At 40.4% G+C, this 12,330-nt stretch overlaps 1 protein-coding gene across 6 annotated transcripts in view; it reads right to left on the bottom strand.

The window, feature by feature from the left end:
- Positions 1–12,330, bottom strand: part of MCTP2 (multiple C2 and transmembrane domain containing 2) — a 153,074-nt gene that overhangs the window by 71,611 nt on the left and 69,133 nt on the right. For all 6 annotated transcript variants that reach the window (XR_006274660.1, XM_038420090.2, XM_043493612.1 and 3 more), the window contains 3 exons: positions 11,586–11,679; positions 3,589–3,691; positions 1,603–1,705 (listed from right to left, as the gene is read on the bottom strand). Coding sequence is in view for 5 of the 6 variants with exons in the window: in XM_038420090.2 (XP_038276018.1) it covers positions 1,603–1,705; positions 3,589–3,691; positions 11,586–11,679 (300 nt within the window). In the remaining variant the exon portion in view is untranslated. The remainder of the gene's footprint in view (positions 1–1,602; positions 1,706–3,588; positions 3,692–11,585; positions 11,680–12,330) is intronic.

Raw genomic sequence — 12,330 nt, 5'->3', positions numbered from 1 at the left:
TTTTCAGACAGAAAAAATAATTCTTTATGCAAAATGAAAAGGTAGAATATACAAAATACTGCAGATTGCAGTAAAAATTGCAGACACACTAAAATGTTGCGTCTCCTTAACTCTGAGAGTGCCCCTCCACCCCATCTTGGATGCTAAAGCACTCATTTTGGAGGATGGGGCAAGCACTGGTGTTGCTCCCCACCCCACAGTCTCCCTCATGCAAACTGTTCAACAGAAAACCTGTCATCACCAGCTCCTGTCATCCCTTAATTAATTCAAGCAGAGAGAATGGGAAGTGACATCATAAAGGGGACAGGAATTCATTGAGTTCTGGATTGATTCTGGTACTATTGAGCACAGACAAAAGTCATTTTTCTGTTGCTTAATTATTTTAATTGTAATTCCCCCCCCCTCATTTCCCCCCCCCCCCCCGACACACACCCACCCACCAAAGCAAGGCAACTAGTCCTCAGTGAGGACTATGTCCCATCCGGCTTTCAAACTCCAGCCATTTTTTTTTGTTGTAGTTCTGTTTTTAAATGAGTGGGTACAATTTTACAATGAAAAAGGTGTTTGATTCTTGCTTTCCTAAACGTCCAAAAAACAGCTGAAAAGATTTTGATCTACTTTCTCCCCACACCATCACCCTCTGCAAAAATAAATAAATAATTAAATAAATAAAATAGCAGAGACCAACATGGAAAGTTCAGCCCCAAATGTGAACCTATTTCAGACAAAACATTAGCACATGAAAACAGGGAATTGTCATGGAAGCTAATTTTTCAACTTTACTACCAGGGGCGTTATCAATACTCACTGTATACTGTTCACACAGCTTGTCATGCTGTGTGTTGTCTCATTGTTTCCTTGTATTCCCCCTTATCTGTGTCTGTATCCATCTGTTGTCTCCTGTCTTTTACTTATATAAAAAAATTCTTGGGGCAGGGACTGACTATCTTTTTGTTCTGTGTTTGTAGAGCACCTAGAGCTATGGGGTCCTGGTCCAGGACTGGAGTTCCGAGGAGATTCCAGAATGCAATTCTGTTTCTATTCTCCCATGATCACCCTCTCTTCACATTTGCTTACAGAACAATAACTGCAGTACTATGTAGTAACACACACCCTTTTATGTAATTTTGCTCAGCTGTGCCAACAACAACTATTTGGTCAATCCTATTGTGATGTGCAATTGCTTTCTTGGAGTAAGAAGAAGCAACAATGAATAAAGACATATCTGAAATGTTACTACTGAAAGGTGATGTGACAAACATACAGAAAAACAGTTCAATTATGTTTTCAGACCAAAATGGCATATTGCACTGATGAACTACAGATACTTCAGTAGTTTTTTTTCCAAATCAACAATATTTGGACTGAAGGGGATTGGCAACCTTTGTGACAGTAAGGAGGACTGTAAACACTGACCAACCAAGACGTGTGTGTGTGTGCGCGTGCATATATAAATACACACACAACCCTTCCCCCCCACCAAAAAAAAGAGGTTGTTTATATCTAGATCCGAGTTGTTTCATACAAGAGAGGGAAAGAAATGCAACTTGCTCCCAATGAAACCATCAATGTTCGAATTATACACGTGCAAAGATAACTTACAGACAGCAAAGGGATAGCAACTTTTCCAAGAAAATCAGGGGGTTTATCTCCATCTTCATCAAACACTGTCACTTCAAGAACATCGTGGATATCTTTAATAGGGCTGGAATGAGAAGCACAAAAAATGGTCTGTACACATTCAGTCTGCTCCAGGAAGATCAGAGAATAGTGTTTCACTAATTAAGTCTGCATTACCTTGGAGTATAAAACTAGCATTTAATTAAATTCCAAAAATTAAATCAACCAAGGCTATTCCCCAAGCTTTTCCCTCATGCAATATTCACGTATCCATGTGAAAGACAACAATTATTGCTAGACACTGTTGTAGAAGATAAGCCTCACAGAGATGCTACTCTAGCTAGAAGACAACTAATTCCAGGAACATTCCAGCAACAGAGCCACAATGTAGGATGAATGTCCACCAAGGACTGAGCTTGGAACCTATTGCACTAAAAGCATGAACTAAAATACTAATTCCCCTAGCAGACAGCTGTATAAAACTCACTAATCTCTTAGGTTGAGAGAATAGAGGGAAACAGCCAGAAGAGGGAGACAAATACCTATACTGTTGTAATGTGAGTTACATAAACAGCAATTAAATATATACCCATAAAGTTTTGAGAGCCCAGAAAAAGTAAATGGCTATCAGAACCTGCCAGTTTTTGAGGCTTTACACCTCCACTTTTGTTCAAAGATAAACTCAAAAACACCATCAAAATAGTTGTACACAGGCTATTAGCAATATAAAATGTCAAAAGTACTCAGACTACACTGATGGGCACAGTCCAAGAACCTAAACAGAACAGAAAATCATATAAAATGTATATGACAGGAACAGATTTACTAAAACATTCGAATCTGGACCAAGGGTCAACTTTGTAAGCTCAGGATAAATAGTGATGCATGCAGAGCTTCTTGAGAATAAACAAAGAGGGTAAGAAGGAGAGTTACAAAAGAGAGACACAGTAGGGGCCAGAGGACAAAAGAGGTCTAGATGTTCCACAGATTCATTTTCTGGCACCAGTGAACTCAGTGGAAATACATGGTAGAGTTTTTTCCATCAACCCCACAGCAATAAGATATGAAACATTTCATCTTATTCAAAGCCAGCCCAGCCTCTCTGCATGCTAGCTTGTATGATTTGAATCAATACTACTAAGACTAGTTTCCTAGTGGAGTAGCATCCGCATCACAAAGATAAAATGGCCACCCGTTATCAGTAGCCTCAAGAGCACTGGACAAGGAACAAATCATTTAGGGAAAGCAGACTCTTCTCTTTCTCCAAAAGGTGTTGTTATTCCACTTTAGCCTTAAAAAAATGTAGGTGGGGCACTATAGAAGAAATTTACACTGTAGCAGCCAATGTGATGACCTTGCTTTGCAACAGCAAGTTGCATCTATTCTGTGAATACTGAGGCCTTCAGTCTCCAGGGCACTTTTCACAGGCATCAAATTCACTTAAAAAATCATGCATTTTTTTGGTTTGATTAAGGTGTAAATTTCTGGTTTGGGTAGGGCTTCTTATTGCCTGATTTAAACTCAGGCTGTTTCATCATGGGCAATCAGAACTCTACTTCCTGTTCATTTTCAAATTAAATTATGTACAGAACCACAGTTCTATCATGTCCAAACAAAACACAGTTTTATTTTAAATTATGGAAAACCTAAGAGTGACTATATCTAGGTTTCCATTTTCAGGTCTGCTATACAACTTCTTGGAGTCTATTATATATAATCATGATTCTTCCTATAAATATCCCAGTTTCTTCTTGTTATGACTTCTATTAATAAACTCCATGCCAGAATTGAAAAAGGCAAAATGCTTTAATAGAGAAATATCAAATACAACTCAGTCAACCTCTTCTTCCTATGGAGAAAGTGACATGTCCCAAACTTTACCTCATGTTTCCTAAAATAAATATCTTTTATATTGGGGCTGCTCACTGTTTTGCATTTATGGCATGTTTTCAAATGCAATTCACTTACAAGGTGAAAACTTTGTTCCACTCTGGGTTGAGGTTTTTGTAAACTGTGTGGGTCTGAAGTCTGACGTTGCCCAACTCTAACACACAGAAAGGGTCACTTTTACCTGTGGAAAGAACAGATGAAAAAAAAAATAAAACAAAGAAGGGTTAGATAATGTGATGGTAGTTAGCTCACTCTTTTTGCAGCAGGGTTGGGAGAAATGAGATCAGTAGATCAAATAAGAAAAAACTGCACTAAGGTGAGTGGAAATGTCTTCCTTTCTCTGAATCTAAATTAACAACACAACCAATATGTATTCACTGTTTTCCTCTTTGAAACTTTATCGAAGCATTTTCCATTCTAATCCATGTAGGCAACTTGTCTTAACAGAGAACTGAAATCTTATCGAGACTAATCTTTAAATCTTTGGTGATTAGGAAGATCAGCCAATGTTGACTATCAAGAAAAATGACATGCAATAAGAGAGGTAGTGCCATTCTGAACAAGTTTCCGTTTTTATATTCTCCTCCACGGATGGTCAAGGGTTATGAGCCATGCAGACTTTTAGTCTGGGTTATAGAAATGTCAGGGCTTCAGTTAGTTCATTTTGCTTTATCATCTGCTGAGAGCTTTTGTCAGTTTTTGTCAGTTCATTATATAATCATACAAGTACATGAAGCCTCATAAAATAAGCAAAGTATTGTGCCCGCTTCAGCACCAATCCTGCAGTGAGATTTGCATGAGTAGATCTCTGAATCCATACAGGTTTCAGAGTAGCAGCCATGTTAGTCTGTATTCGCAAAAAAGAAAAGGAGTACTTGTGGCACCTTAGAGACGAACAAATTTATTTGAGCATAAGCTTTCGTGAGCTACAGCTCACTTCATCAGACGATGAAGTATCTAAACAGTGAATATTTACCAGTAACTTTTGGAAAGTTTTAATAATCTCACATTTTAGTGGAATCTATTTGTCTCCTACCCACCTATACACTGGAACCAGGTACAAGTGGCAAATGTACTTAATGACATAGAGAAACTGTTTGAAACGCAAAACGGTATGTGCCAAAAGACAATCCTACTCTATAATATTGTGTTCTAAATACCATTTTTTGGTCAGTGAGCAAATGCCGTCTTTGAGCAGAATGCTCATGTGCACACAAAAAACATCCAATGAAGCAGAAAAAGTCATTTCACAATGACAAAACTATTATCTAGTGGAGGTTCAAGTTGAACTAGCTGGGGTTGACGAAGTTCCTGCTGTTGTCCTTAGACATATTTAGCTTTACATTTTTAATATGGGCATACTAACTGGTCTAAACTTGGGTCAAATAGTACCTGTGAGTTTTCAGAAAGCTCTTCAAAAGCCAGAATTGCATGCAACAACATAAAGGTTCTGATTCTCATTATTACTCTAGGTTAAAAACTCAAATTTGGTAAACTGTACAGAACCAACATGCAGCAACTTATAACAGAAATACCAATCTTACTGAAATCTGATCTTCATTACTGTAGTGAGTAGCAAGGTATAAAATGCCATTATACTTAGGATTGGATAATTGATCTGCAGAAGTAGTCCCATCATTGAATCATCATTGCGCTACTGAGAAAACATGATACATACTCAGACTGTTCTTCTATTAACCCTTGGAAATCTTTGTATTTTTTATTGTCTCCTTGATTGTCTCTATCAGATTTTTGCTGGACCTTAAGTTACTTTTTATCAAAAATAATGTCTCCCAGGCAGTGGAGGAAATACAGCACTGCTTTGGGAGGGTTCTACTATGGAAGCACATAATTGCCGCACTAATCATTTATGAATGGCTCAGAACAGATAATTAATCTTTATGTCTCTCATTTCACAATCAGAAATTTATGCTATTTTTACCTAAAATGGCTGCATCCTTTTGTAATTTGGTGGCTCTATTACCGCATAATACTAGGATATTTTCAGCACTGCCATTGCAAAACAATTTGTCATTTGCCTCATGAATCAGGCTCAGGCTCAAAGCCTCGGTTATTTTGAATATAATGACAGACTAAGTAACCTTGCACGTAAACAGGATTTCATTCTGTGCTGTGCACAAGGAATGTGCGTTTCAGACCCTTTATGAAAAAATCTTTCAATTGCAAAATCAAGATCCCCAGAATCTCTTTCAGTGTTCATTATCCACAAACAAATGCACACACTCCTGTTTAAGCATTTAGGGAAATGGGGCCAAATCCATTGCTTCTATAACACCCTATTGGCCTCAGTGGAGTTGCACAAAGGATGAACACAGCCAAGTTCCAAATCTGTCCTTGAACAAAACTCCCTGTAATATTCTGTGCATTTGTAGGTAGTCCCATACCTTATCAAGGCTTTTTTTTTTTTTTTTTTTTTTTTTTTTTTACTACAGTACATTTAGCCTTATTAAGTTTACTGATGAAGAGCAGCTAAAGTAACTAATAAACCAATAAAGGCTTACATACTGTAGCAGCCATTTATCAGTCAGGTGAAAGGCCAGCTGAGGAAACTCAAGATCAAAGGCAAAGCTTCTGACCCACATAGTTCTACCCTGGTCATTATTGCACATGGACTTTTTTTTATTTTTTTTAATGAAGATCTGCACATTAATCCTTTCAGTTCTTCAGTGCATTGCTAGTATATAAAAAAATTCCATTACCTGTTCCCCAGGGTGGGGAGGGGGGACAACAAGGGGGCTACACTTATAAACAACACTATTTATTGGTTAAACTTTTGAAAATGAGGGCTAGTATCTTTTATAGCCCTTACTTTGGAGAAATGCTGCTGATGTTACAATCAGAGATTGGCCTGAATAAGGGCCCCAGGTTGGGTTGACAATGCTTTCTCTTTAGCTCTCTTCCTTTCTGATGAGTCAAAAAGAATCAGAAGGTAAAATATATTTTCATTACAATCAGACCAGTATCTGAAGTATGCACCATTAAAGATACTGGATGTAGCAGATCTCACGTCTACCACGGATATATTTTTTTTAATTTCATCATTTGCCATTATTTCATCAGTCACCACTCAGTGGCATCAGCTTCCAAGAAGTGCCCTGCAAAAATAACAATGCCCAACACATCTGATCTCTTCAAAAGAGGCCAGAAGTTATTTTTCCTACTAAGAGAGAAATTAATATATCAAGTATATTTTGGATCAGATTCACTATTTAGCTGCAATAGGAACTACTGTTTAAACTACAGTTTTCCAGTACTGATAAACCTCCACTTAAGAGGGAGCATTGACCCATATGTTCAGGCAGCCTAGACAAGTGCTGAACAAGGTACTAGGCATATGGGGAATGAAAGAATTTGAGGATTTCTATAATTCTATTATTTAGTTCATAAGCACAAGAAGTTGCTGAGACATGTCACCTCCAGCAAAGAGCAGTTGAATCAAGGTCACTTTGTAGATACTTTTCCAAGACTTATTTTCCAGATTCATATTGAAAGAAGCAAGAGCAACACAGTTCCCCGGCATTCTAAATCCTCCCAATTAAATTCATGTAATGAGGGGACAAATTTTCACCCCAGAACAGAGCTATTTTCCATTTGCCCCAATCTAGCCCTCCATTGGTTAGCAAAATGTTGTTGCAACAGTGATGAAGAAGGGTTCCCCTGATAACGCATGTCACAACTCACAAATGAACATGCATCTCAGCAAAGGGTACAGCCTGCAGTAAATCTGATGTTAAAAATAAAGAATATGGTCTCAAAAATATATACTTTAACAGCTGACAGGGCTCTCTCTCCAGTCCAGTATACTGATTCTTAAGTCTGAGGTTTTTTTTGTGATTCCTAGATTACAGTGATCCTCTTCTAGCGTGGAGTCAACTAGTCAGTCAGCAAAGGGATGTGAATGAGGCTCCACCCTCAGAGAATAATTGCCTGTTAGTTGCAATATGAATGACACTTGTCAGGTAGTGCTAACATATATAGTTCCTGCCTCGTAATAGCTAAGAACATATCCAGTGAGTTAATGTTTGTGAAATCCATTACAATCTACATACCACACACAGACTATGCTGACAGCTTGTGCCACACGCTCTCAAAGAAACTGCGGAACCACCTGACCAACATCCTCTACAGCAAACAGGGAAAGATTAAGAATGAGCTCTCGAAACTGGATACTCTCATAAAGAACCAACCTTCCACACAAACTTCCTCGTGGCTGGACTTTACAAAAACTAGACAAGCCATTTACAACACACATTTTGCTTCTCTACAAAAGAAAAAGGACACTAAGCTATCTAAACTACTACATGCCACAAGGGGCCACAACAGTGGTTCCCGTAACCCACCCAGCAATATTGTTAATCTATCCAACTATACTCTTAACCCAGCAGAAGAATCTGTCCTATCTCGGGGCCTCTCCTTTTGCCCCTCCACCCCCACAAACATGATACAGTTCTGTGGTGACCTGGAATCCTATTTTTGACGTCGCCGACTCAAGGAATATTTCCAACACACCTCTGACCAACATATTAACCCACAGAGACCTTCCTACCAACACTACAAAAAGAAGGATTCTGGGTGGACTCCTCCTGAAGGTCGAAACAGCAGCCTGGACTTCTACATAAGAGTGCTTCCGCCGACGTGCACGAGCTGAAATTGTGGAAAAGCAGCATCACTTGCCCCATAACCTCAGCCATGCAGAACACAATGCCATCCACAGCCTCAGAAACAACTCTGACATCTTAATCAAAAAGGCTGACAAAGGAGGTGCTGTCATCATCATGAATAGGTCGGAGTATGAACAAGAGGCTACTAGGCAGCTCTCCAACACCACTTTCTACAAGCCATTACCCTCTGATCCCACTGAGTTACCAAAAGAAACTACAGCATTTGCTCAAGAAACTCCCTGAAAAAGCACAAGAACAAATCCGCACAGACACACACCTAGAACCCCGACCTGGGGTATTCCATCTGCTACCCAAGATCCATAAACCTGGAAATCCTGGACGCCCCATCATCTCAGGCATTGGCACCCTGACAGCAGGATTGTCTGGCTATATAGACGCCTTCCTCAGGCCCTACGTTACCAGCACTCCCAGCTGTCTTCGAGACACCACTGAATTCCTGAGGAAACTACAATCCATTGGTGATCTTCCTAAAAACACCATCCTAGCCACTATGGATGTAGAAGCCCTCTACACCAACATTCCACACAAAGATGGGCTACAAGCAGTCAGGAACAGTATCCCCGATAATGTCACGGCTAACCTGGTGGCTGAACTTTGTGACTTTGTCCTCACCCATAACTATTTCACATTTGGGGACAATGTATACCTTCAAATCAGCGGCACTGCAATGGGTACCCGCATGGCCCCACAGTATGCCAACATTTTTATGGCTGACTTAGAACAACGCTTCCTCAGCTCTCGTCTCCTAATGCCACTACTCTACTTGCGCTACATTGATGACATCTTCATCAACTGGACCCATGGAAAACAAGCCCTTGAGGAATTCCACCATGACTTCAACAATTTCCATCCCACCATCAACCTCAGCCTGGACCAGTCCACACAAGAGATCCACTTCCTGGACACTACGGTGCTAATAAGAGATGGTCACATAAACACCACCCTATATCGGAAACCTACTGACCGCTATTCCTACCTACATGTCTCTAGCTTTCATCCAGATCATACCACACGATCCATTGTCTACAGCCAAGCTCTACGATATAACCGCATTTGCTCCAACCCCTCAGACAGAGACAAACACCTACAAGATCTCTATCATGCATTCCTACAACTACAATACCCACCGCTGAAGTGAAGAAACAGATTGACAGAGCCAGAAGAGTACCCAGAAGTCACCTACTACAGGACAGGCCCAACAAAGAAAACAACAGAACGCCACTAGCCATCACCTTCAGCCCCCAACTAAAACCTCTCCAACGCATCATCAAGGATCTACAATCTATCCTGAAGGACGACCCATCACTCTCACAGATCTTGGGAGACAGGCCAGTCCTTGCTTACAGACAGCCCCCCAGTCTGAAGCAAATACTCACCAGCAACCACACACCACACAACAGAACCACCAACCCAGGAACCTATCCTTGCAACAAAGCCCGTTGCCAACTGTCCACATATCTATTCAGGGGACACCATCATAGGGCCCAATCACATCAGCCACACTATCAGAGGCTTGTTCACCTGCGCATCTACCAATGTGATATATGCCATCGTGTGCCAGCAATGCCCCTCTGCCATGTACATTGGTCAAACTGGACAGTCTCTACGTAAAAGAATGAATGGACACAAATCAGACGTCAAGAATTATAACATTCAAAAACCAGTTGGACAACACTTCAATCTCTCTGGTCACTCGATCACAGACCTAAGAGTGGCTATCCTTCAACAAAAAAGCTTCAAAAACAGACTCCAACGAGAGACTGCTGAATTGGAATTAATTTGCAAACTGGATACAATTAACTTAGGCTTGAATAGAGACTGGGAATGGATGAGTCATTACACAAAGTAAAACTATTTCCCCATGGTATTTCTCCTCCCCCCCCCCGCACCCCACCTCCCACCATTCCTCAGATATTCTTGTTAACTGCTGGAAATAGCCTACCTTGCTTGTCACCATGAAAGGTTTTCCTCCTTTCCCCCTCCCCCCGCTGCTGGTGATGGCTTATCTTAAGTGATCACTCTCCTTACAGTGTGCATGATAAACCCATTGTTTCATGTTCTCTGTGTGTGTATATCAATCTCCCCTCTGTTTTTTCCACCAAATGCATCCGATGAAGTGAGCTGTAGCTCACAAAAGCTTATGCTCTAATAAATTTGTTAGTCTGTAAGGTGCCACAAGTACTCCTTTTAATGTTTGTGATGACGTCTGTTTTACAGCCATCAGGGTTAAGCCTGGCTCTCTCCAGCTGGGGTTGAATACACCTTGGACCTCTGTCCAATGGGGCTGATCACACTTCTTGTGCCATGTGTGGAACACAGTTACACCAAGCCTATCAGCCACCAGACCAGGATGGGCCATGGCTGAAAATGGAGTGCAGCGTTTAACCCAGAGCATTTACCACAGCTCCTAAAGGGAGCTTCTGAATTAAAGATCACTGGCACAAGTCACGATTTACAGCAATAATAGAGGATCACTTCACTTGTGCTGAAACTAGTCTATATTACAGCCATGAACGTAGGGGCTGGAGTGTGAAGTGGTGGGACAGAGAACTGCAAGAGAAAAGTAATGACATTTCATATCATGTTCTGTAGAACTTGGGGATGCAGAATGGTTAGATGTAAACTGCTCATAGGTGACAAACAGATACCATGTGATGATGGAAAAGCAATTTTCCTAGATATTCATGTGTGACCTAGGAAGACCTTGATGCCACAACAATTTGGCCACTTGAGTGCCTCTGCTTCAGACAGGAATCTCAGATAGTTTTCCATCTATGTTTGACATCAAGTCTAAACTGTACTTAATGAGATGGTGTGCTCTGCTGGCCTGAGCACAGGGCTAGGAATTCGATCCAGCAAACTCTTATTGTTGTGGGTAAGCTTTTGCAGGATAATAGTTACAGTTTCAGCATTAGAAACAGGTAGCAGGGCCAGTACTGCACACAAACATCCCACAGTTCAACTCACAAGAACCCTAATTTATTTAAGTTATTGGGGAAAAAGGCAAAAGTTACTGGACATGCCACTCATAAATATGAAGGGAAAAGCCGACCCCAGTGCAGTGGGCCCACAAAACCTGTTCACCACTTAAGTCCCAAATAAGCCCCACACTGGTACTTAAGTACCAGTACTTATACTGGTACTGGTACTTACTTAAGTGATGCATGGGGCTTGTGGGACCCCAGTTCCCAGGCATGCATTTTACCTTTAAAGCTTTAACAAGTGAGTGATACACAAGTTTTACTTTGCCTCGCTAGACTCATGGCATAAGTGAGGGATTCACTAACATGCACTACACCTCAAAAACATGTAACATGGTATCAAAACACATCAGAAAAGACCCAAAATAAAAAGAAGGAAGACTATTAATACCTGAAAAATCTGCTGCCAACAGGTCGACGGCCTTTAAAACTTTGACCTGTAAGAAGCCTACATCCTTCATGTCCTGAAGGGAGTTCTTTATACACTGGAAAAAAATAGTGAAGAGACTTTTTTAAAAATAATAATTTAGTGAGACAGATTTTGAAGGACTACTAGAAAACCATAAGTCTTAGGGCATGTCTATACTCATAGCTAAATCGGCACTGCTTCAATCAATGTAGAAGTGTCGATTTAGTGGGTCTAGTGAAGACCTGCTAAGTCAATGGCAGAGTGCTAGCCCATCGACCTCTGTACTCCAGCTCCCCGAGAAGCATAAGGTAAGTAGACGAGAAGCATAAGGTTAGTAGACGGGAGAGTGCCTCCCATCAACACAGAGGCGGGAACACCACTGTAAGTCGATCCAAGTTACGTCAACTTCAGTTACATGATTTCCATAACTGAAGTAGTGTAACTTAGGTCGATTTACAGCTTTAGTGTAGACTAGCCCTTAATTTTGGTCCCTATCCCCACTGCTCAATGTTTCACTATCAGATACTCACTCACACAACTCTACCAATCTTCATCGCATTGCAACACACTTACACTGTTCATGCCAGCATGTAAAGTGGTTGTTTATCATTTATTTTTATTTATATGTAATCTTCAGTTTACTGGAGTTAAATGGTTAATTTAGGCAAGGAGATTCAAAGAAGACAAGCACATATCTGATTATTAAAATAGCATTATTCCAAAACTA

This window comes from Dermochelys coriacea, chromosome 10 (genome assembly GCF_009764565.3).
Source record: "Dermochelys coriacea isolate rDerCor1 chromosome 10, rDerCor1.pri.v4, whole genome shotgun sequence".
NCBI classification, from domain to species: domain Eukaryota; kingdom Metazoa; phylum Chordata; order Testudines; family Dermochelyidae; genus Dermochelys; species Dermochelys coriacea.
This window is presented reverse-complemented; position numbering and strand designations above follow the sequence as displayed.